The following is a 26,771-nucleotide window of genomic DNA, read 5'->3' as shown; positions in this document are numbered from 1 at the left end:
AACCAAGGTTGATGCGTATAAGGCTAAGATGTCATTTCCTCATAAACTCTGTCAAGAGGAAAAAGATAAACAGTTTGCTCACTTTGCGGACTATCTCAGAATATTAGAGATAAAGATCCCTTTTGCAGAGGCTCTTAAGCAAATACCTTCTTATGCTAAGTTCATGAAGGACATCCTAAGTCATAAGAAGGACTGGAGAGACACAAAAATAGTCCTCCTTATTGAAGAGTGCAGTGCAATCATTCAAAACAGCTTGCCAGAAAAGCTTAAGGATCTTGGAAGCTTTATGATACCATGCACTCTAGGTGATGCTTGTACAAGGACAGCTCTGTGTGACCTTGGAGCAAGCATCAACCTAATATCTACTTCGTTAATAAAGAAGCTTTGTTTGACGGATGAAGTCAAACCAACCTGCATATGCCTTCAACTTGTTGATGGTTCTATTAAGATACCATCATGAGTAATTGAAGACATGATTGTCAGGGTTGAACCCTTTACTTTCCCCACTGACTTTGTAGTGTTGGACATGGAAGGGCACAAGAGTGGATCCCTTATCCTAGGAAGACCCTTCCTAGTTACAGGACGGACCCTCATTGATGTTGAAAAAGGGGAAGTAACCCTAAGAGTCAATGACGAAAAGTTCGCACTAAATGCTGTAAAAGCTATGCAGCATCCAAACATCCCTGAGGAATGCATGAGCATTGACCTCATTGATTCCCTAGTGAAAGAGGTCAACATGGCCAAAAACCCCAAGGAAAGGCTAAATGATATCCTTGATGATATCCAGCCTGATTCAAATGAACCTCTGGAAACCTCTGAGGAAAAGGAGAAGCCTTCAAAGCTTGAGCTTAAGCCATTACCTTCCTCCCTGAAATATGCATTTCTGGGAGATAGAGATACGTATCCTCTTATCTTAAGCTCTGCCTTAGAACCATAGGAAGAAGAAGCACTAATTAAGGTGCTCAAAATGCATAGGACCGCCCTTGGGTCGACTATAAATGACCTTAAGGGCATTAGCCCAGCCCGATGCATGCATAAAATCCTACTGGAGGATAATGCCAAACCTGTGGTACAACCATAGAGGCGATTAAATCCGACTATGAAGGAAGTAGTACAGAAGGAAGTCACTAAGCTCTGGGAGGCTGGGATTATTTATCCTATTTCTGACAGCCCCTAGGTGAGCCTTGTCCAGGTTGTTCCTAAGAAGGGAGGCATGACAGTGGTTCATAATGAAAAAAATGAGCTGACCCCAAAAAGGACAGTTACAGGGTGGCGTATGTGTATTGACTATAGAAGACTCAATGACGCCACCAGGAAATATCACTTTCCTTTACCCTTCATAGACCAAATGCTAGAAAGACTAGCAGGTCATGCTTTTTACTGTTTCCTGGATGGATATTCCGGGTACAATCAAATAGCAGTAGATCCACAGGATCAAGAGAAAACAGCATTCACATGCCCATCTAGCGTGTTTGCCTACAGGCGAATGCTATTTGGCCTGTGCAATGCACCTGCCATCTTTTAGAGATGTATATTATCCATTTTCTCTTATATGGTAGAGAAGTTCCTTGAAGTATTCATGGATGACTTCTCTATTTTGCAGACTCATTTGACTCTTGTCTTGATCATCTGACCCGAGTTCTGAAAAAATACCAAGAAACAAACCTAATTCTAAACTGGGAAAAATGCCATTTTCATGGTAACTGAAGGCATTGTTCTTGGACATCGGATCTCAAATAAGGGATAGAAGTGGATCAAGCTAAGGTGGAAGTGATAGAACGCTTGCCTCCACCTACTAATGTCAAGGTAATCAGAAATTTCCTAGGACATGCAGGATTTTACAGGCGGTTCATCAAAGATTTTTCAAAAATCGCAAAATCCCTGTGCAATCTCTTGGCCACTGATGTTCCATTCGTCTTTGACCAAGAATGCCTGTACACCTTTGAAACTCCAAAAGCCAAGCTTGTCACTGCTCCTATCATCTCTGCACCCAGCTGGGACTTACCATTTGAACTAATGTGTGATGCCAGTGATCATGCAATTGGTACAGTTCTGGGGCAGAGACATGATAAGTTTTTGCATGTCATTTATTATGCTAGTCGCGTATTAAATGATGCACAGAAAAACTACACTACTACAGAAAAGGAGCTACTTGCAATGGTCTATGCCATTAACAAGTTCAGATCCTACCTAGTAGGATCTACGGTCATTATTTATACTGACCATGCTGCGCTAAAGTATCTGCTCACCAAGCAGGATTCTAAACCCCGACTTATAAGATGGGTATTACTCCTGTAAGAGTTTGATATAGAAATTAGAGACATAAAAGGGACAAAAAATCATGTGGCTGATCACTTATCCCGGATTGAGCCAGTAGTAGGGACTTCTTCTCCCTCTACTGACATATCCGAATCCTTTCCAGATGAGCAACTCTATGCCATCCGGACAGTACCTTGGTTTGCAGACATTACAAATTACAAGGCTATAAGGTTCATTCCTAAGGAATTTACCAAGCAGCAAGCCCAGAAACTCATGCATGATGCAAAATATTACCTATGGGATGAATCATATCTCTTTAAGAGATGCTCGAATGGAATAATCCGACGTTGTGTGTCTAAAGAAGCAGCACAGAGAATTCTATGGCATTACCATGGTTCTGACTATGGAGGACACTTTAGAGGTGAGCGGACAGCCACCAAGGTACTCCAAAGTGGCTTTTATTGGCCAACTCTCTTTAAGGATTCTAGAGAGTTCGTCCGTAACTATGATAGTTGCCAAAGGGCTGGCAATCTCCCTCATGGTCACAGCATGCCTTAGCAAGGAATCCTAGAGATTGATTGTTTGACGTATGGGGCATAGATTTCATGGGACCCTTTCCGCCTTCATACTCAAACATCTACATCCTTGTGGCAGTATATTATGTGTCTAAATGAGTTGAAGCAATAGCAACACCCACTAATGACACCAAAGTAGTAATGAAGTTCCTTCAAAAGAACATCTTCAGTAGATTTGGTATCCCTAGGACACTAATTAGTGATGGAGGTACTCATTTCTGCAACAGACAGTTGGATTCTATCTTAAGTCGTTACGGAGTTCGCCAAAAAGTAGCAACACCATATCATCCCCAGACAAATGGGCAAGCTGAAGTCTCAAACAGAGAACTTAAGCAAATCCTAGAGAGGACAGTAAGTGCCTCTAGAAAGGATTGGGCTAGAAAGCTTGATGATGCTTTGTGAGCATACAGAACAGCTTTCAAAACCCCCCATTGGAACTTCACCATACCAGTTGGTATATGGGAAGTCCTGTCATTTGCCAGTGGAACTAGAACATAAAGTGTATTGGGCTACAAGATTCCTCAACCTTGATGCTAAGGCAGCAGGAGAGAAACGACTTCTCCAACTAAATGAGTTGGACGAATTCCGCTTAAATGCATTTGAAAATGCAAAGATCTATAAGGAAAAGGCAAAAAGGTGGCATGATAGGAAGTTAGTTTCTAGAGTCTTTGAACCAGGACAGAAAGTCCTAATCTTCAACTCAAGACGCAAATTATTCCTTGGAAAACTCAAATCCCACTAGAAGGGACCGTATGTAATTACAAATGTATCACCTTAAGGGGACATAGAACTACAAGGTAAAAACCCTGAAAATAGGTTCACCATCAATGGACAGAGAGTTAAGCATTACCTTGAAAGAGATATAGAACCAGAAGGTTTGACACTGTTGCTAATCTAAGCACAGTGAAGTCCAGCTAAAGACATTAAAGAAGCGCTTGTTGGGAGGCAACCCAATATTCACTCATACATCATTAATTTTCTGGTTGTTTCTATTTTAATTAATTATCTTTTCAATTAGTTTTCATTATGTTTTAGGTTAATTTTAATGATTAGTGATCATGGATAGTGCTTAAACACAGACAGAATGATGCAGAACAGCAAACAGAATACCTTGGAGTAAGGATCTCTCTGGCGTTAAACGCCAGAAAGGGAAGGCAATTGGGCATTTAAAACACCCATGGAGGCAGCAAGCCTGGCGTTAAACGCCAGCCAGAAGGCCCTGGCTGCGCGTTTAACGCCCTAAAGGGAGCACAAGCCTGGCGTTAAACGCCAGCCAGGGAGCACTGACTGGGCGTTTAACGCCCAAGAATGAGCATCAGCCTGGCGTTAAACGCCAGCCAGGAGGCCCTGGCTGGGCGTTTAACGCCCAAGAAGGAGTACATACTGGCGTTAAACGCCAACCAGGGAACCCTGGCTGGGCGTTTAACGCCCAAGAGGGAGGATTACTCTGGCGTTAAACGCTAGAATGCCAGCATTCTGGGCGTTTAAACGCCAGCAAGGGAGCATGGAGGTAATTTCAAAATTCTAATATTCTCTTGATTCAACTCATCTTTTTCCAATTCAATTTCAAATATTCTTTGATTTTTAAATCAAATCTTGTTCAAATACCTTATTTTCAATTTAATTTCAAATTAAACATATCTTCAATTCTTTTTAAAATCTTTCTCAAAATTTTATATCTTTTTCAACTTGTTTTCAAAATTCTTTCAAAATCCTTTTTTTATCTTTAAAATTTTTGTTCATATCTTTTATTAAACTTTCAAATATTTTTCATTCTTCTTATCTTATCTTTAAATTCCTTTATATCTTGTTAAAATCTTTTCTTATCTTTCAAGTTTAACAACTTATCTTTGTCTATTTTTTTCAAAAATCTTTATCTTTATTTCATGATTATTTTCAAAAATTCCTCCTCCTCTCCCTATATATTTGTGACCGTGCCTCTCTCCCTCACTCACCACCTCTCATTCAAATTCCATTCTCTTTTCTTCTTCTTCCTTTCGTACTTTTTGCTCGAGGATGAGCAAATTTTTAAGTTTGGTGTGGCAGTAGTCCTGTTCTCTCATCAAGAACTCAATCCCATGACTCCAAAAAGTGTCAAGACCTCCCCAAAGAATAAGAAAGAAGATAACTCAACAGTTATTTTTAAACCTGTTCGATTCCTTAACAAGTAACATAAAGAACATTATCACAAGATAATGAGTAAAAGGCCAATAATCCCTGAGGTGGGATTCAACTTAGGAGAAGAAGAATACCCAGAGATCCAAGAGCAAATCCAAAGGAGAGGATGGGAGATTCTAGCCGATCCTCAGTCTAAAGTCGGATACACCATGATTCAAGAATTCTATGCAAATCTGTGGATGACAGATAAGCAAAAGAAAGATGGAACAGCCTTCCATACTTTTTGCACTATGTTCAGAGGGAAGATCATGTACTTTCATCTGGATAGGATGAGAGAGATCTTCAAATTACCTTTGCAAAGGGATGACCATGAATCATACAACAGAAGGGTTATAGCCAACCAAAAGCTGGATCAAGTCCTAGAGGACATATGTCTACCCGAAACTGAATGGATTGAGAATACAAAAGGCCAGCCATGCCAGCTAAAAAGGGCAAACCTCAAGCCAGTTGCTAGAGGATGGCTAGACTTCATTGGGTGTTCTATACTCCCCACAAGCAACCGCTCTGAAGTCACCATTCCAAGAGCTGTAATGATTCACTGCATAATTATGGAGAATGAGGTGGAAGTCTATCAAATAATTTCCCGTGAGATTTACAAGCTGGCAAACAGGGTGTCTATGAATGCCATGCTGGCTTATCCAAACCTCATCTTTCGCCTATGCCAAGAGGCTAAGGTAATGATCCAAGTGGACAATTTCATTCCAGTAGAAAACCCAATCACCAAGTAGGTGATGGAGAGCTCCAAGATAGAAGACGATCACCCCAAAAGGAAGGCACCTGAGCCTTTCCAAGAGATCCCTCTAATGGAGTATTGGGACCAGCTAAAGGTGTTTGTAATACACTTGTAGAGCACTTTAGATCAGCTCAGAGAGGAGCAAAAAGATCAGACTAGCCTGATTTGCAAACTGATCAAGGAATAGGAAAAGCAAGGGGCGTGAGCTGGAGGAGCTGAAGTGCCAGAAGCTCTCTCCTGAAGAGCCCAGTGTCCCTCAAGCTGAAGAGCCATGCGTCCCAAAACCTGAAGAGCCCAACATCCCTCAAGCTAAAGGTTGTTGAGTTTCAACTCTGTGGCTATTCTAATTCTTGTTTTTTTTTCATATTTCTGTTATTTTATTTCCTATGTCTCATATTTAGGTTTACATAATCACTAGTAGTAATTAAGCTTTTATTTATTTTATGTCTTTTAATTTTTAGAATTAAAATAAGCATTAGTAATAATTAGTTTTATTTTTCCAATTAGCTATAAATTATTCCTCTTATCATCATTAAACATGAATAAAATAGTGGATTCTTTTAGAAGAATTAAGATGCATAAATTTTTGAGTTTTCCAATAAAGAATAGTTAATTATTTTGATGTGGTGTCATTGCTTTAGTTTTCTGAATGTATGAATAAACAATGCATATTTGAAGTTGAATTTTAGAATGATGGCTCTTGAAAGAATGAAGAAAAAGGAAAAGTATTATTTATGATCTAAAAAATCCAAAATTTGATTCTTGAAGCAAGAAAAAGCAGAAAAGAAAAAGAAAAAGCATGATACATTGAAAAAAATGGCGAAAAAGAAAAGAAAATAGAAAAAGAAAGAAAAAGCCATTAGCTCTTTAAACCAAAAGGCAAGAGCAAAAAGCCAGTAACCCTTTAAATCAAAAGGCAAGGGTAAAAGGATTCAAGGGTTTGAGAATCAGTGGTTAGGAGAGCCTAAAGGAAACAAAATCCTGGCCTAAGCGGCTCAACTAAGCTGTCCCTAACCACGTGCTTGTGGGGTGAAGGTGTCAAGTGAAAAGCTTGAGACTGAGCGATTAAAGTCGTGATCCAAAACAAAAAAGAGTGAGCTTAAGAACTCTGGAAACCTCTATCTGGGGACTCTAGCAAACCTAAGTCACAATCTGAAAAGGTTCACCCAGGCAAAGTGTCTGTGGCATTTATGTATCCGGTGGTAATACTGGAAAACAAAGTGTTTAGGGCCACGGCCAAGACTCTAAAAAGCTGTGTTCAAGAATAAAAAAGAGCTGAACTAGGAGAATCAATAATACCATCCGGACTCTAACTTCCTAAAGATGCCAGCCATTCTGATTTTCAATGGATAGTGAGATGCCAAAACTATTCAGAAGGAAAAAGCTACTAAGTCCCGCTCATCTAATTGAAATTGAGCTTCATTGGAAACTCAGAGATTTATTGCATCCTAATCTTCTTTTCATCCTATTTTATTTTCAGTTTCTTGGGATCAAGCAATAGTTTAAGTTTGCTGTTGTGATGAGCGGATATTTTATACGCTTTTTGGCATAGTTTTCATATAGTTTTTAATATGTTTTGTTTAGTTTTTATTAAGTTTTACAGGTTTTAGTGTTAAATTCACATTTTTGGATTCTACTTTGAGTTTTTGTGTTTTTTTACAATTTCAGATAATTTCTGGCTAAAATTGAAGAGCTGGAGCAAAAGTCTGATTCAAAGACAAAGAAAGCACTACAGATGCTGTCCAAATCTGACCTCCTTGCACTCGGAAGAGCTTTTCCAGAGCTATAGAAGTCCAAATGGAACGTTCTTAACGGCTGTGGAAAGCGGACTTCCAGAGCTTTCCAACAATATATAATAGTCTATACTTTTCTTTGGATTAGAATGCCGAAAACTGGCATCCAACGCCAGTCTCCTGCCCCCTTCAAGGCGTCTAGCGCCGAAGGCTTTGAGCCCAGCGTCCAAACGCCCAGAGAGGACCCCCTAGCCAGCATTTCACGCCCTAGAAGCCTTATAGCACGTGGATCTCATCAAAGCTCAGCCCAAACACTCACCAAGTGGGCCCCAGAAGTGGATTTTAGCACTAGAAAGAATGTTTTACCCTTACTAGTCATTTGTTTAGTATTTAAGGGATTTGATTCATGTTATTCGAACACTTTTTTGACATATTTACCATTATTTCGAGTTTTACATTGTATTTTTCTTTTAGTATGAGTTTCTAAACCTCCTAGATTGAGGGGAGGAGCCATGCTGAGTCCTAGGAATTAATAAAAGTATTACTGTTTCTTCTTCGATCCGTGTTTGATTAATTATAAGATGTATAGTCGTTCTTCATCAATATGAATGCGTTGAACTGGCATAAGGTTATCACATTCTACATGAGTTCAGAGTGCGTCTTTCATCGGACAATGATGAACCACCAGCTTGACTATATGTCTCTCAGATGGGCTAATCCATGACTTCGGTGGAGACTTCTCGAGACACTAGTTCATCTGATTTACGGGGTGATTAGTGTCTCTGTGGTAGAGACTAGAACCCTAAGATGCAACATTCTTCGATCCAGAAGATCTGACCTTGTCTGTGCAGTTTTGAGTAGGAATATTAAGGAGAATGGACTGTACGCGCTTCACCCTCAAGCAGAGATGGATCTACACTAACCCTGGGGTTCAGATCCGGAAGAGTATTGACGACCTCTCAAACAAGGCGTTGATCACATACAGCCTCCCATTAAAGAGATCACTCAGAAGCAAAGAAGACAGTAATTACCAGAGTTAATTCAGAAAGACAAAGCAACTCCAATCCTTAACTATTCTCCTTTCATAGTTTACACGACTTCTGAGTTCTAATTACTCTTTTTCTTTATTCCTTTTCATGCAATTAAAAATAACATACCAACATCTCCTACTCTTTCATCTGCCTGACTAAGACCTGCAGGATAACTATAGCTTGCTTCAAACCACAATCTTCGTGGGATCGATCCTGACTCGCTCAGGTATTACTTGGATGACCCAGTGCACTTGCTGGTACAGCTATACAAAAGTGTGGGGATTTGTGCACCAGTATCCTTCCCAGGAATTTATACGAGCCCGGTCACCCTTACAACGTAGGGTCAACAAAGTATCGAGTCTCAACCTGCATGGTGGCAAGCCACTGCTCTTTACCCAGAGAAACTCGTATCCCAGATAAATAAAGTGCATAAGCCTAAAAAACATTCATATTCATTCATAATCATTCATTATAGCCATAGCATCACGCATATACTCCATATCTTTGCACTTTCATACATAATTAATCATTTCCAATCTTACTTTATTCCCAAGTTACCAAATTTTCCTAGATTCACCTCATCACTAGTCATACCACTAAGGTCTAGGGGCTAAAAGAGTAAAAATAGAGGTTGAATGGTTTGAAATTAGGTTTTAAAAAACAAAAGTTCATTTTGCTAAAAACAGTACGCGTGAGTTCGTATTTTTCCTTGCTCACATACACCAGCACCTTGCTCGCGTACGCAAGATGCCAAACTCGAAAGGGTTAGTCACGTCGCGTGTAGTGGTCGCGTACACAAGATATGCATAGTGACAAAAATGTTGAATGCTGCAGAATTTTAGTTTTGCACTCCGAACTTTTGACGCGCATAACTTTTCTGTTTTAAAATATTTTTCTTCTGTTCTTCAAACGGCATGAACTTCATGAACCCAATTTTCATATGAAACAAATTTTAAACAATTTGGGAGTTTGGAAGCCGAGTTATGGCTCGTGAAAATTTGGCCAAAAATCAGATTTTCACAAAAGTTCATAAACCTTTATTTTCACCAAAATCAAACTCAATATCAACATTCTATACATACATACAGCACCACAGCATACCATTTATAGCACCACAGTCCCCGCATCCTACCACAATCAACCATACCTCAATTTTACATAATCTCATACATAAATTTCTCAATTAACCAACAAGATCATCGATAATTCCTCATATATACACATTCATTCTTAACACCTGGTCAATCATCATTAAATCATCATTTAGCATTCTATTTCCATCCCCAATATCAAATAACAAACCAATACTCAACCTAGTTCAACAATTATCATCAAGGCACTAAGCAATTAACATACTCATGCATTCCCACCAATCCTATGATCATCTAGCCTAAGTTTTCACAAGACATTATATATTAAATACGAGAAACCAAAATCATACCTTGGCCAATTTCCTTGTATAACCCAGAGACACCACCAAATGGCACAAAACTCAGTCCCAAGGATTCACAATCTCCAAGATAATAGCACCCAAAGCTCCACCAAGCTTCCAATACTTACAACTATGCTCCAATTTATATAAATACACACCTAACACATATTATCACATATACGTACTCAAAATTCAATACCCAACACACTTAATCAAGGAATGAACTAGGGTTCAAGAATATTTACCTTACCTAAGCACTAATGAAGCAAGATTAAGCATTTCTTTCAAACTAATCAGATCCTATAACATCAAGAAACAAAATCTCAACACTCTATTCATTGAATTTTCAAAAATTTGGGAAAGAAAGAACTAAGATTAAAACTAAGACTTCCTTACCAAATTAGGCACTAGACTTTGTAGAGCTCGTCACTGCAGATGCGTGGCTGCAAACGGTGCGGCGATTGGAGCTCAGAGTGAGAAGATATGGTGATTTGAATCAAAGCCAAGGGTTTTGTTCTTGCTCCCTTTGCCTTGAGTTTGCTTCAGTGTTTTTGCTGAATGGAGGAAGAAAAATGATTCTTCTTTTAGTGTATTGGGCTGAGTCGGTTGGGCCTTGGGCCCAATATGGGCCCGGTTCGGCCTAATCTTAGGCCAAATTCTTTAAAATTAGTGTTAAAATTCTTATTTTAATTAGATTTACCTCATTAAACTATAAAATTCATATTTCTAATTTTTTATTAAAAATTAATTTATTAACTAATTATTCGTTAATTTTACGGGATTTACAGATTATGGATCAAATAATATTTTCTCAAAACGTATGTGACTAGTATGAACAACTCATATAAAAAAATAAATAATAATACCAAAACAAAGAACATAAACTTTTACATTTTCACCGTGAACTTATAAACATACACCAAATAAATATGTAACTAGAAATTGGGTAACAGAAAATTTCTTGCTAAATTGAAAAAATAAAAAAAAATTATGTTAAGAAAAAAATATTATTTGGTTGGAAGTAACGTTAGTAGCACACCTGGTACGTTAACATTGACAATAGATGACAAACAGAAGTAAATTTAGGAGATTTATTGAGCGATTTACACGGTATAGCTAGTAATAAAGATCGGTAGAAGATGTTTTCCATTTACATAGAGAGAGTATCCCTTTGGCATTCTTTTGCGAAATAGGAAATAAAACTATGGAGAGAGAGAGAGAAATTGAAGAGAGAGAATGAGAGGTAGAGAGAGAGAGAGGGGGTGGGAAACACCGGGAGGGATAGCAATAGGTTTTTGCGTAGAGATCCTGGGATTTGGAATCGAAAAGAGTACTACCACTTAGAAAACGAGTCGTTTTCTATTTTTGTAGAACACCTTCCTGACGATATATCAAGAAAGGAGTTGTATCAGTTGTTCAACTGGACTGGACGCATAAATTGAAAAATAGAAGTGCATACATTTTTGCGTTCATCTGGTATACAATAAAGGGTGGAGTTTTGAAAACTATTGCGGAAATGGATAGATTGAGGGTACGAGGCAAGGTTTTTCAGTAGGAGAAGCTCGGTATCGACGTACAAAAGAAGTGAAGAATATTTAGAGACAGAAGGAGACGAATAAAGTTCAAAATAATGTCAAGGTTCAACCTCAGCATGAGGATAGTCAGAGGGTTCCATGGAGATATGGAAAAGGGTTGAGGGGAGAGGAAAAAAAAAGAAAAAAGAAAACCCTGACGGTAGCGGGTGGACAAAGAAGATGGAAGTGCCTGTGGCAAAAGAGAATCTGGTCTGGCTACAAAGGAGTCTAATAGGTGGTACGACAAAGGCGATTGACTATAAGTCGTTGAAGGCCATAATTGAAAAGAATTTGCCGCAAGTTGTGGAAGTACGAGAACTAGGAGCATACAAAGCACTCCTGACTTTCGATAGTATATTAAGTGCTAAACAAGCCTACACGTTCAAACTGAATAATATCTTGAAGTTTTTCCATAGCGTGTAGAGATGGGATAAGGAGGAACGGAGTGAAACCCGAAGGGTATGGTTAGAGTGCTTTAGTGTTCCTTTGCACACGTGGTCGGTGGAGACGTTCAAGCTGATAGGAAGTCAATGGGGAGAAGTTGTTGGATGTGACGAAGCCACAGAATCATGTATATCGTTCAGTGTGGGACGGGTACAAATTGACACTTGTATAATGGACATAATTAACGAATGGATTCACATCACAGTTGGTGCTAGTGGCTTCGACATCCTAATTAAAGAGATCGGTCACGAGAGCTATGAGTCACAATGCAAGCTTGAAGACATAAGTAAACCTTGTCTCTCAAGAGCATGCGAAATTTTGAGTGCAAGTAGTTCGAACGTGACAATGCCAGTGATAAACAAAGATCCGGTGGTTGAGATGGTAAGGGCGGATCCAAAGGAAGAAGAAGACGAAAAGGGTAGATTGGTAATTCCCGAAAATAGTTTGAATGAATGGACTCATTACTCATTATTTCCCATTCAAAATTCAACGGCAACTGCTAATTCTGCTGTTAAGGGAATCGCTAATTTAAGGGGATCTTATGATTTGTCTAATGATGCTGAATCAGATAAAACGATAACTTGTGATTATACTAATGCTGGGCTATGTAAAGGGTGCTGTTGGAGGAAGACTCCTAACCTAAACAGGCCTAATTTCTGGCCCAAAAAAGCAATGTATGGCTCATATGCTGAAGGAGGGAGATTGGGCTGCCACAACTCAGGCCTGTGTAGCGCTGAAGAAGGAATGGGAGGGATGATGCTGGATCCGGGTTGGGCTGGCCCAACCAGATGCACCCCAAATATTGCTGGGCCGGGAGTCACAGGTGATGAACTCGTCAATGAGGAGAATGCGGATGAAGATTGTGCGGCTGATCCACGAAGCGGAGGCGATGATGAGCGAATAATTTATACGCTTTTTGGCATTGTTTTTAGTATGTTCTTAGTAGAATCTAGTTACTTTTAGGGATGTTTTCATTAGTTTTTATGTTAAATTCACATTTCTGGACTTTACTATGAGTTTGTGTGTTTTTCTGTGATTTCAAGTATTTTCTGGCTGAAATTGAGGGACTTGAGCAAAAATCAAATTCAGAGGTTGAAGAAGGACTGCTGATGCTGTTGGATTCTGACCTCCCTGCACTCAAAGTGAATTTTTTCGAGCTACAGAACTCAAAATGGCGCGCTTCCAATTGCGTTGGAAAGTAAACATCCAGGGCTTTCCAGCAATATATAATAGTCCATACTTTGGCCGAGTTTAGACGATGCAAAAGGGCGTTGAACGCCAGTTCTATGCTGCAGTCTGGAGTTAAACGCCAGAAACACGTCACAAACCAGAGTTGAACGCCAAAAACACGTTACAACTTGGCGTTCAACTCCAGAAGAAGCCTCTGCACCTGTAAACTTCAAGCTCAGCCCAAGCACACACCAAGTGGGCCCCGGAAGTGGATTTATGCATCAATTACTTACTTCTGTAAACCCTAGTAGCTAGTTTAGTATAAATAGGACTTTTTACTATTGTATTTTCATCTTCGGATCACATCTTATGATTTTTAGTTCATCTTTAGATCATATTGATCACGTTTGGGGGCTGGCCATTCGGTCATGCCTAAACCTTTATCTCTTATGTATGTTCAAACAGTAGAGTTTCTACACTCCATAGATTAAGGTGTGGAGCTCTGCTGTTCCTCATGAATTAATACAAAGTACTACTATTTTTCTATTCAATTCAACTTATTCCGCTTCTAAGATATTCATTCGTACTTCAATATGAATGTGATGAACATGACAATCATCATCATTCCCCCACGAACGCGTGCCTGACAACCACTTCCGTTCCACCTTAGATTGAATGAGTATCTCTTGGATCTCTTAATCAGAATCTTCGTGGTATAAGCTAGATTGATGGCGGCATTCATGAGAATCCGAAAAGTCTAAACCTTGTCTGTGGTATTCCGAGTAGGATTCAGGGATTGAATGACTGTGACGAGCTTCAAACTCGCGAGTGCTGGGTATAGTGACAGACGCAAAAGGATAGTAAATCATATTCCAGTATGATCGGGAACCTCCAGATGATTAGCCATGCAGTGACAGTGCATTGGACCATTTTCACAGAGAGGATGGGATGTAGCCATTGACAACGGTGATGCCCTTACATAAAGTTTGCCATGGAAAGGAGTAGGATTAATTGGATGAAGACAGCAAGAAAGCAGAGGTTCAGAGGAACGAAAGCATCTCTATGCGCTTATCTGAAATTCTCACCAATGATTTACATAAGTATTTCTATCTTTATTTTCTATTTATTTATTATTATTATTCGAAAACTCCATAACCATTTGATATCTGCCTGACTGAGATTTACAAGATGACCATAGCTTGCTTCATACCAACAATCTCCGTGGGATCGACCCTTACTCACGTAAGGTTTTATTACTTGGACGACCCAGTGCACTTGCTGGTTAGTTGTGCAAAGTTGTGAAGTTATGTTTGGACCATGGTATTGTGCACCAGTTGTTGGCGCCATTGCCAGGGAGAGAACAAACAACAAATTTTACAACCTCAGAGTAACAATTTCGCATTTTAGGCGACCACCGAGCCGGCAAGCAAGAACGCGGCGGTGTTGAATGCGAAGTTACAGGTCTGGTGGCCGAAAGCTGGGTGGCTGGGTTGGAAGATGACAATCGAGCTGATGAGCAAGAAGGCGGCTGCGTGGATCGAGTCACTGCAGGCCTTGTAGCGGGTAATTGGGCGACTGGAAAAGAAACATTAAGCGGCAGTGAGATGCATCCAGTACACCATAATATCTCATTGTCGGCGAAGGTAAGGTTTAGTCTCTTCGGGGAAGACGTGCGCGGTGGGTTCAGCAAGGAGATGGATACGGTGATGGGGAAGGACGTCCTGGGCTTGCGGGTTGGACTCCTTGGAAATGGTGAAGATTCACCACTAGGGGACGACATGGCACTGGATACTGCGAGACTTGATGAGGGAACCGACGAGAATGGGGTGGACAGTGATATTGAAGTGGGACACTAGGATGTTGAAGGTAGGGACGAGAATGGGGCGACTGTGGATATTGGCTCGATACAACATGAGATTTGCGGTGGGAACGCTATGGATAGAGAAGAGCAGATGCTCGAAAATAAAAGGGCATGGGAACTGGCAGTTGAATCCGGAGCAGTGCAGTACAACGAAGAACATGATATAATGGCAATTTTACAAGAACAGAATGAAGCACTAGCTCAGAAGAGGAGGTTGGCAAAGCAAAAAGAAAAGGCTCGAAGGTGTAGACCAAAAAAATTAAAAAAGGTGTGTAACAAAGTTTTATTATGATTTTTAGCTCTTGGAATGTTAGGAGGTTAGGAGGGGTTGGGAAGTTGAGTATAGTCAAAGAGCTAAAAAAGAAACAGAAACTGAATATGCTAGGTTTGGTTGAGTCTAAAATGCAAGCTGTGACTAAGTTTGATGTAGTACGAATCTGGGGGAGCGATGCTGTGGGGTGGGAGTTTGTAGGATCGGAAGGCACGTCTGGGGGTCTCCTGTTAATGTGGGATGACATGCTGTTCAGAATGAATAACTGTTATAAAAGGGAGAGATGGCTCTGTGTTGAAGGAGTCCTGTTAAAAAATGAATTTCATTGCGCTTTCTGTTTGGTATATGGTGCTCATAATAGAATGGAAAAACTTGCTGTGTGGGAGGAACTGAGCTTTATAGCTGCTTATGTCAAGTCCCGATATGCTATATGGGTGACTTTAATGAGGTTATTGATGAGCGGATAATTTATACGCTTTTTGGCATTGTTTTTAGTATGTTTTTAGTAGAATCTAGTTACTTTTAGGGATGTTTTCATTAGTTTTTATGTTAAATTCACATTTCTGGACTTTACTATGAGTTTGTGTATTTTTCTGTATTTTCAGGTATTTTCTGGCTGAAATTGAGGGACTTGAGCAAAAATCAGATTCAGAGGTTGAAGAAGGACTGCTGATGCTGTTGGATTCTGACCTCCCTGCACTCAAAGTGGATTTTATGGAGCTACAGAACTCAAAATGGTGCACTTCTAATTTCATTGGAAAGTAGACATCCAGGGCTTTCCAGCAATATATAATAGTCCATACTTTGGCCGAGTTTAGACGACACAAATGGGCGTTGAACGCCAGTTCTACGCTGCAGTCTGGAGTTAAACGCCAGAAACACGTCACGAACCAGAGTTGAACGCCAAAAACACGTTACAACTTGGTGTTCAACTCCAGAAGAAGCCTCTACACGTGCAAAATTAAAGCTCAACCCAAGCACACACCAAGATGGGCCCCGGAAGTGGATTTATGCATTAATTACTTACTTCTGTAAACCCTAGTAACTAGTTTAGTATAAATAGGACTTTTTACTATTATATTAGACATCTTTGGATCATCCTTGATTGTATCCTTTGATCTATTGATCACGTTTGGGGGCTGGCCTCTCGGCCATGCCTGAACCTTCATCACTTATGTATTTTCATCGGTAGAGTTTCTACACTCCATAGATTAAGGTGTGGAGCTCTGCTGTTCCTCATGATTTAATGCAAAGTACTACTGTTTTCTATTCAATTCAACTTATTCCGCTTCTAAGATATCCATTCGTTCCTAAGAACATGATGAATGTGATGATTATGTGACGCTCATCATTATTCTCACTCACGAACGTGTGCCTGACAAACACTTCCGTTCTACATGCAACAAGCTAGAATGAATATCTCTTGGATATCTAATACAGGGGACCGAGTCCGAGATATTAGAATCCTCGTGGTATAAGTTAGAACCCATGGATGGCCATTCCTGAGATTCGAAAAGTCTAAACCTTGTCTATGGTATTCCGAGTAGGATCTGGGAAGGGATGGCTGTGACGAACTTCAAACTCGCGAGTGCTGGGCGTAGTGACAGACGCAAAAGGATAGTAAATCCTATTCCAGTATGATCGAGAACCTCCAGATGATTAGCCATGCCGTGACAGAGCATTTGGACCATTTTCACAGAGAGGATGGGATGTAGCCATTGACAACGGTGTGCCCTTACAGAAAGCTTGCCATGGAAAGGAGTAGGAAGGATTGGATGAAGACAGTAGGAAAGCAGAGGATCAGAAGAACGAAAGCATCTCTATACACTTATCTGAAATTCTCACCAATGAATTACATAAGTATTTCTATCTTTATTTTCTGTTTATTTATTATTATTATCCGAAAACTCCATAACCATTTGATATCCGCCTGACTGAGATTTACAAGGTGACCATAGCTTGCTTCATACCAACAATCTCTGTGGGATCGACCCTTACTCACGTAAGGTTTTATTACTTGGATGACCCAGTGCACTTGCTGGTTAGTTGTGCGAAGTTGTGAAGTTATGCCTAGACCATGGTATTGTGCACCAGTTTTTGGTGCCGTTGCCGGGGATTGTTTGAGTTTGGACAACTGACGGTTCATCGTGTTGCTCAGATTGGGTAATTTTCTTCTTATTTTATTTTCAAAAATTTTTCAAAAAAAAAATTTTTCAAAAGTCTTTCAAAAATTTTCCCTTTGTTTTCGAAAATTATTTCATAATTTTTAAGAGTGAATTCTAGTGTTTCATGAAGCATGTTGAAGCCTGGCTGGCTGTAAAGCCATGTCTAAATTTATTTGGACTGGGGCTTCCAACCCAACATTATCAAGAGCAAGCTAGTTGTTGCTAATCCACCTGCTGCTGTTCCTGATCCACCTGATTTACATGCTAAAGCTTGACTGGCTATTAAGCCATGTCTAACCCTCAGATTGGAGCTTTAGACTAAAGAGCATAAGATTCCTGGAATTCATATTAAAAATTTTGGAATCCTTATTTTTTCTTTTTCATATAATTTTCGAAAAATCCAAAAAAAATTTAGAAAATCATAAAAAAATTAAAAATATTTTGTGTTTCTTATTTGAGTCTTGAGTCAGATTTTTAAGTTTGGTGTCTTGCATGTTTTCTTTGCATATAAAATTTTTCAAAAATATGTTCTTGATGTTCATCATGATCTTCAAAGTGTTCTTGGTGTTCATCTTGATATTCATAGTATTCTTGCATGCATTCATTGTTTTGATCCATAATTTCCATGCATTGAGTCTTTTTCATGTTTTTCTCTTTCATCATTAAAAATTCAAAAATCAAAAAAATATCTTCCCCTTTTTCACTCATAAAATTCAAAAATTTGAGTTGACTTTTTCAAAAATTTCTAAAATTTAGTTGTTTCTTATGAGTCAAATCAAATTTTCAATTTAAAAATCTTATCTTTTTCAAAATCTTTTTCAAAAATCAAATCTTTTTCATTTTTCTTATTTATTTTCAAAAATTTTAAAAATATTTTTCAAAAAATCTTTTTCTTAATTTTATATTATAATTTTCGAAAATATCATCAACAATTAATGTTTTGATTCAAAAATTTCAAGTTTGTTACTTGCTTGTTAAGAAAGATTCAAACTTTAAGTTCTAGAATCATATCTTGTGATTTCTTGTGAATCAAGTCATTAATTGTGATTTTAAAAAATCAAATCTTTTTCAAAACTAATTCTAATCATATCTTCCTATCATATCTTTTTTTAAAAAAAAATCTTATCTTATTCAAAAAATTTGATTTTCAAATATCTTTTCTAACTTCTTATCTTCTTATCTTTTCAAAATTGATTTTCAAATCTTTGTCAACTAACTAATTGACTTTTTGTTTGTTTCTTATCTTTTTCAAAACTACCTAACTAACTCTCTCTCTCTAATTTTCGAAAATATCTTCCCTCTTTTTCAAAAATTCTTTTTAATTAACTAATTGTTTTAATTTTTAATGTTAATTTGATTTTATTCCTAATTTTTGAAAATCATTCTCTCTCATCTCCTTCTATTTATTTATTCATCTACTAACATCTCTCCCTCACTCACCAAAAATCTGAACCCCCTCTCTCTCTGAGTTCAGATTTTCTCTTCTTCTTTTCTTATACTCACATAAGGGAACCTCTATACTTGGGCAAAAAGGATCTCTATTATTATTATTATTCTATCCCCTCTTTTTCATATGAGCAGGAGCAAGGACAAGAACATTCTTGTTGAAGCAGACCCTGAACCTGAAAGGACTCTGAAAAGAAAACTAAGAGAAGCTAAAATACAACAATCCAGAGATAACCTTACAGAAATTTTCGAACAAGAAGAGGATATGGCAGCCGAAAATAATAATAATGCAAGGAGGATGCTTGGTGACTTTACTGCACCTAATTCCAATTTACATGGAAGAAGCATCTCAATTCCTACCATTGGAGCAAACAATTTTGAGCTTAAACCTCAATTAGTTTCTCTAATGCAACAAAACTGCAAGTTTCATGGACTTCCATCTGAAGATCCTTTTCAGTTCTTAACTGAATTCTTGCAGATCTGTGATACTGTTAAGACTAATAGAGTAGATCCTGAAGTCTACAGGCTCATACTTTTCCCTTTTGCTGTAAGAGACAGAGCTAGAGTGTGGTTGGACTCTCAACCCAAAGATAGCCTGAACTCTTGGGATAAGCTGGTCACGGCTTTCTTAGCCAAGTTCTTTCCTCCTCAAAAGCTGAGCAAGCTTAGAGTGGATGTTCAAACCTTCAGACAGAAAGAATGTGAATCCATCTATGAAGCTTGGGAGAGATACAAGCAACTGACCAAAAAGTGTCCTTCTGACATGCTTTCAGAATGGACCATCCTGGATATATTCTATGATGGTCTGTCTGAATTAGCTAAGATGTCATTGGATACTTCTGCAGGTGGATCCATTCACCTAAAAAAAATGCCTGCAGAAGCTCAAGAACTCATTAACATGGTTGCTAATAACCAGTTCATGTACACTTCTGAGAGGAATCCTGTGAGTAATGGGATGCCTCAGAAGAAGGGAGTTCTTGAAATTGATACTCTGAGTGCCATATTGGCTCAGAATAAAATATTGACTCAGCAAGTCAATATGATTTCTCAGAGTCTGAATGGAATGCAAGCTGCATCCAACAGTACTCAAGAGGCATCTTCTGAAAAAGAAGCTTATGATCCTGAAAACCCTGCAATAGCAGAGGTAAATTACATGGGTGAACCCTATGGAAACACCTATAATCCCTCATGGAGAAATCACCCAAATTTCTCATGGAAGGATCAAAAGCCTCAACAAGGCTTTAATAATGGTGGAAGAAACAGGTTTAGCAATAGCAAGCCTTTTCTATCATCCACTCAGCAACAAACAGAGAACTCTGAACAAAATATCTCTAATTTAGCAAATTTAGTCTCTGATCTATCTAAGGCCACTATGAGTTTCATGAATGAAACAAGGTCCTCCATTAGAAATTTGGAAGCACAAGTGGGCCAGCTGAGTAAAAGAATCACTGAAAACCCCCTAGTACTCTCCCAAGCAATACAGAAGAGAATCCAAAAGGAGAGTGCAAGGCCATTGAATTAATTACCATGGCCGAACCTGTAAGGGAGGTTGAGGACGTGAATCCCAGTGAGGAAGACTTCCTGGGACGTCCAGTGATCAATAAGGAGTTTCCCTCTAAGGAACTAAAGGACTCTGAGGCTCATCTAGAGACCATAGAGATTCCATTGAACCTCCTTACGCCCTTTATGAGCTCTGATGATTATTCTTCTTCTGAAGAGAATGAGGATGTTACTAAAGAACAAGTTGCCAAGTTCCTTGGTGCAATCATGAAGCTGAATGCCAATTTATTTGGTAATAAGACTTGGGGAGATGAACCTCCCCTGTTCACCAATGAACTAAATGTATTGGATCAACTGAGATTGCCTCAGAAGAAACAGGATCTTGGAAAGTTCCTAATACCTTGTACCATAGGCACCATGACCTTTGAGAAGACTCTATGTGACCTTGGGTCAGGGATAAACCTCATGCCACTCTCTGTAATGGAGAAACTGGAAATCTTTGAGGTACAAGCTGCTAAAATCTCATTAGAGATGGCAGACAATTCCAGGAAACAGGCTTATGGACAAGTAGAGGACATGTTAGTGAAGGTTGAAGGCCTTTACATCCCTGCTGATTTTATAATCCTAGATACTGGGAAGGATGAGGATGAATCCGTCATCCTTGGAAGACCCTTCCTAGCCACAGCAAGAGCTGTGATTGATGTTAACAGAGGTGAATTAGTCCTTCAATTGAATGAGGACTCCCTTGTGTTTACAACTCAAGGTTATCCTTCTGTAAACATGGAAAAAAGGCACAGTAAGCTTCTCCCACTGCAGAGTCAACCAGAGCCCCACAGTCAAACTCTAAGTTTGGTGTTGGGAGGCCACAACCAAACTCTAAGTTTGGTGTTGAACTCCCATATCCAAACTCTAAGTTTGGTGTTGGGGAGTCTCAACAATGCTCTGAACATCTGTGAGGCTCCATGAGAGCCCACTGTCAAGCTATTGACATTAAAGAAGCGCTTGTTGGGAGGCAACCCAATTTTTATTTATCTAATTTTATTGTTTTTTTTCATGTCTTATTAGGTTCATGATCATGTGGAGTCACAAAATAAATCAAAAAATTAAAAACAGAATCAAAAACAACAGAAGAAAAATCACACCCTGGAGGAGGATCTTATTGGCGTTTAAACGCCAGTAAGGAGCATCTGGCTGGCGTTCAATGCCAGAACAGAGCATGGATCTGGCGCTGAACACCAGAAACAAGCATAGAACTGGCATTCAACGCCAGAAACATGCTGCATCTGGGCGTTGAACGCCCAGAACAAGCATCAGTTCGGCGTTTAAACGCCAGAATTGCATGCAAAGGCATTTTACATGCCTAATTGGTGCAGGGATGTAAATCCTTGACACCTCAAGATCTGTGAATCTCACAGGATCATCTCAGGATCTGTGGATCCCACAGGATCCCCACCTTCCCTCCTCATAATCCTAGTTTCTTCCACATCTTCTTCATCTATTCTTTCTTCTCCTACTCGAGGGCGAGCAACATTCTAAGTTTGGTGTGGTAAAAGCATTGCTTATTTTGATTTTCCATAACCATTGATGGCACCTAAGGCCAGAGAAACCTCAAAAAGAAAAAAAAAAAGAGAAGAGAAAAGGGAAGACAAAAGCTTCCACCTCTAAGTCATGGGAGATGGAGAGATTCATGTAAAGGATCTATAGCTCAGTGGTAGAACATTTGGCTGCAAATTAAGAGATCCCTGAGATACCCCAAGGGATACATTTTCCCCCACACAATTATTGGGAGCAACTAAGGATAGTAGCACCAAAATCACTAGGGATCAAGCAACAGAGACAAGGAAGAGACATAGAAGAGCTCAAGGACATCATTGGTTCCTCAAGGAGAAAACGCCACCATCACTAAGGTGGACTCATTCCTTGTTCTTAAATTCTCTGTTTTTCGTTGTCTTTATGTTAAATGTTTATCTATGTTTGTGTCTTTATTACATGATCATTAATGTCTAAGTGTCTATGCCTTAAAGTAGTGAATATGAATCCATCACCTCTCTTAAATGAAAAATGTTTTAATTCAAAAGAACAAGAAGTACATGAGTTTCGAATTTATCCTTGAACTTAGTTTAATTATATTGATGTGGAGACAATACTTTTTGTTTTCTGAATGAATGCTTGAACAGTGCATATGTCTTTTGAAGTTGTTGTTTAAGAATGTTAAATATGTTGGCTCTTGAAAGAATGATGAACAGGAGACATGTTATTTGATAATCTGAAAAATCATAAAAATGATTCTTGAAGCAAGAAAAAGCAGTGAATACAAAAGCTTGCAGAAAAAAAATAGAAAAGAAAAAAAATAGCGAAAAAAAATAGAAAGAAAAAGAAAAAGCAAGCAGAAGAAGCCAAAAGCTCTTAAAACCAAAAGGCAAGAGCAAAAAGCCAATAACCCTTAAAACCAAAAGGCAAGGGTAAATAAAAAGGATCCCAAGGCTTTGAGCATCAGTGGATAGGAGGGCCTAAAGGAATAAAATCCTGGCCTAAGCGGCTACCCCAAGCTGTCCCTAACCATGTGCTTGTGGCGTGAAGGTGTCAAGTGAAAACTTGAGACTGAGCGGTTAAAGTCAAGGTCCAAAGCAAAAGAAGAGTGTGCTTAAGAACCATGGACACCTCTAATTGGGGACTTTAGCAAAGCTGAGTCATAATCTGAAAAGGTTCACCCAATTATGTGTCTGTGGCATTTATGTATCCGGTGGTAATACTGGAAAACAAAGTGCTTAGGGCCACGGCCAAGACTCATAAAGTAGCTGTGTTCAAGAATCAACATACTGAACTAGGAGAGTCAATAACACTATCTGAACTCTGAAGTTCCTATAGATGCCAATCATTCTGAACTTCAATGGATAAAGTGAGATGCCAAAACTATTCAAGAGGCAAAAAGCTACAAGTCCCGCTCATCTGATTGGAGCTATGTTTCATTGATAGTTTAGAATTTATAGTATATTCTCTTCTTTTTATCCTATTTGATTTTCAGTTGCTTGGGGACAAGCAACAATTTAAGTTTGGTGTTGTGATAAGCGGATAATTTATACGCTTTTTGGCATTGTTTTTAGTATGTTTTTAGTAGAATCTAGTTACTTTTAGGGATGTTTTCATTAGTTTTTATGTTAAATTCACATTTCTGGACTTTACTATGAGTTTGTGTGTTTTTCTGTATTTTCAGGTATTTTCTGGCTGAAATTGAGGGACTTGAGCAAAAATCAGATTCAGAGGTTGAAGAAGGACTGCTGATGCTGTTGGATTCTGACCTCCCTGCACTCAAAGTAGATTTTCTTGAGCTACAGAACTCAAAATGACGCGCTTCCAAATGCATTGGAAAGTAGACATCCAGGGCTTTCTAGAAATATATAATAGTCCATACTTTGGCCGAGTTTAGATGACGCAAATGGGCGTTGAACGCCAGTTCTACGCTGCAGTCTGGAGTTAAACACCAGAAACACGTCACGAACCAGAGTTGAACACCAAAAACACGTTACAACTTAGCGTTCAACTCCAGAAGAAGCCTCTACACGTGCAACATTAAAGCTCAGCCCAAGCACACACCAAGTGGGCCCCGGAAGTGGATTTATGCATCAATTACTTACTTCTGTAAACCCTAGTAACTAGTTTAGTATAAATAGGACATTTTACTATTGTATTAGACATCTTTGGATCATCCTGGATTGTATCTTTTGATCTATTGATCACGTTTGGGGGCTGGCCTCTCGGCCATGCCTTAACCTTCATCACTTATGTATTTTCAACGGTAGAGATTCTACACTCCATAGATTAAGGTGTGGAGCTCTGCTGTTCCTCATGATTTAATGCAAAGTACTACTATTTTCTATTCAATTCAACTTATTCCGCTTCTAAGATATCCATTCGTTCCCAAGAACATGATGAATGTGATGATTATGTGATGCTCATCATCATTCTCACTCACAAACGTGTGCCTGACAAACACTTCCGTTCTACATGCAACAAGCTAGAATGAATATCTCTTGGATATCTAATACAGGGGACCGAGTCCGAGATATTAGAATCCTCGTGGTATAAGTTAGAACCCATGGATGGCCATTCCTGAGATCCGGAAAGTCTAAACTTTGTCTGTGGTATTCCGAGTAGGATCTGGGAAGGGATGGCTGTGACGAACTTCAAACTCGCGAGTGCTGGGCGTAGTGACAGACGCAAAAGGATAGTAAATCCTATTCCAGTATGATCGAGAGCCTCCAGATGATTAGCCATGCCGTCATAGAGCATTTGGACCATTTTCACAGAGAGGATGGGATGTAGCCATTGACAACGGTGATGCCCTTACAGAAAGCTTGCCATGGAAAAGAGTAGGAAGGATTGGATGAAGACAGTAGGAAAGCAGAGGATCAGAAGAACGAAAGCATCTCTATACGCTTATCTGAAATTCTCACCAATGAATTACATAAGTATTTCTATCTTTATTTTCTGTTTATATATTATTATTATTCGAAAACTCCATAACCATTTGATATCCGCCTGACTGAGATTTACAAGGTGACCATAGCTTGCTTCATACCAACAATCTCCGTGGGATCGACCCTTACTCACGTAAGGTTTTATTACTTGGACGACTCAGTGCACTTGCTGGTTAGTTGTGCGAAGTTGTGAAGTTATGCCTAGACCATGGTATTGTGCACCGGTTGTTGGCGCCATTGCCAGGGAGAGAACGAACAACAAATTTTACAACCTCAGAATAACAATTTCGCATTACCAGTTATACAGGTTGAAGAGAGGAAAGGTCAGGACAGATTAACCGCGTCAGCTGAAGATTTTAAGAGTTGGGTTCAAGATATGCAGTTAGTGGACTTACCTTTGACTGATTGCAAATATACATGGTTTAGAGGCTGCTCATGCAGTCGTATTGATAGAGTTCTAGTCAGTGTTGAATGGACAGAAGAGTTTCCAGAGGTTCGGTTAAAAGGGGGTCCAAGAGGCCTATCAGATCACTGTCCAATTATAGTTCAGAATACCATGTGCAGAGGTGGTCTGCGTCCTTTTCGAAGCTTAGATTCCTGGTTCACGCATGAAGGCTTTCTAAGAATGGTCAAAGAGGAATGGAGGAATCTTGGTGAGGTGCAATTCATGGATAAGCTGAAGGCTCTTACGGTGCCTTTGGGAAAATGGCATAAGGACAAATTTGGTAACATGGATAAGAAAATTCATCAATTCGAGGAGGAGACCAGGAAGATAGATGAGTTGGCAGGAAATAGAGTTTATGATGATACAACGGAGGCTAGAAGGAAGGCTATAGTAAGCTGTTGCAAGCAGTGGTATATGAGAAAGGAAATACACTAGAAGCAGATGTCGCGCTCCAAGCATGCAAAGGATATGGATAAAAATACTAGGTACTTTCATAACTTGGCATCGGCAAGAAGGAGGAACAATAGAATTGATGCCCTGATGATCAACGGAAGGTTGATAAGAAATCAAGCTCGGATCAAGATTGCTATCAGAGATTTTTATAAAGATTTATATCACCAGGAGAGATCACTGGTGGTGGAGTTTAGGGACGGACTGGTAAAAAGGATTTATGAAGAGGAATCCATAGCGTTGGAGAGATTACCGACATCGGAGGAGATTCGAGAGGCTATTTGGGATTGTGAGTCATCCAAAGCACCAGGAAGTGATGGGTATAACATGAATTTTGTTAAGAAGTGCTGGGGTGAGATTGGTACAGAGTTTACCAAAGCGGTTATGGATTTCTTTCGATCTTCAAGGCTGCCTTCTGACACCAATATTACTTGGGTGGCTCTTGCACCTAAGTACACTGGAGCCAAGGAGATTAAGGACCTCCGGCCGATCAGCATGGTAGGTTGTGTTTACAAAGTGATTTCAAAAGTGATGGTTAGGAGGATGAGAACAGTCATGCCAGGTCTAGTGGGGGAGACGCAGAGCGCCTTTGTGAAGGGTCGGAACATACATGATGTGGCTCTTATTGCTTGCGAAACAGTGCAATGGCTGAAGACAAGAAGGAAGAAAGTGGCAATCATCACACTAGACTTTCAGAAGGCTTATGATCGGGTTAAATGGAGCTTTGTGGACATTGTACTACAGAAGATGGGCTTTGCCTGGAAATGGAGGGAATGGGTCAAATAGTGTGTTGGCACAGCGTCTATGTCGATCCCGGTAAATGGCTCACCATCTAAACTTTTTAAGATGGAGAGGGGTTTGAGACAAGGTGACCCGCTGTCTCCGTTCTTGTTTGTTCTAGTGGTTGATGTTCTGCCCAGATGGTAGGGGAGGCAGTCAGGAACAGATGTATTGTGCCGCTGCTAGTTGGTAAGGACAATATAGAGTTGTCACACCTCCAGTTCGCAGATGACACTATATTGTTCT

The 26,771-nt window shown here is 39.4% G+C and overlaps 1 protein-coding gene and 1 non-coding gene across 2 annotated transcripts; one reads left to right on the top strand and one right to left on the bottom strand.

Annotated features, from left to right (window-relative positions):
- The first annotated feature begins 15,063 nt into the window (after positions 1-15,063).
- On the top strand, positions 15,064-26,531 carry LOC112730066 (uncharacterized). Its single transcript, XM_025780180.1, has 4 exons — positions 15,064-15,203; positions 15,305-15,695; positions 25,158-25,685; positions 25,917-26,531. The coding sequence occupies exons 1-4, from the start codon at positions 15,064-15,066 to the stop codon at positions 26,529-26,531; spliced, it is 1,674 nt and encodes a 557-aa protein (XP_025635965.1).
- LOC112731383 (small nucleolar RNA R71) lies at positions 19,534-19,641 on the bottom strand. Its single transcript, XR_003167163.1, has one exon. It is a non-coding gene; the product is annotated as a small nucleolar RNA R71 (small nucleolar RNA).
- Positions 26,532-26,771: the final 240 nt, after the last annotated feature.

This window comes from Arachis hypogaea, chromosome 12 (genome assembly GCF_003086295.3).
Source record: "Arachis hypogaea cultivar Tifrunner chromosome 12, arahy.Tifrunner.gnm2.J5K5, whole genome shotgun sequence".
Lineage (NCBI taxonomy): Eukaryota > Viridiplantae > Streptophyta > Magnoliopsida > Fabales > Fabaceae > Arachis > Arachis hypogaea.
This window is presented reverse-complemented; position numbering and strand designations above follow the sequence as displayed.

Bases quoted from the DNA above. Each gene is read 5' to 3' on its own strand.
- LOC112730066 (XM_025780180.1), top strand. From the start codon at position 15,064: ATGGATAGAGAAGAGCAGATGCTCGAAAATAAAAGGGCATGGGAACTG. The intron at 15,204-15,304 runs GTTGGCAAAGCA...TTGGAATGTTAG, and splicing joins GCACTAGCTCAGAAGAGGAG to GAGGTTAGGAGGGGTTGGGA. The intron at 25,686-25,916 runs GTAAGCTGTTGC...TTATATCACCAG, and splicing joins AGGCTAGAAGGAAGGCTATA to GAGAGATCACTGGTGGTGGA.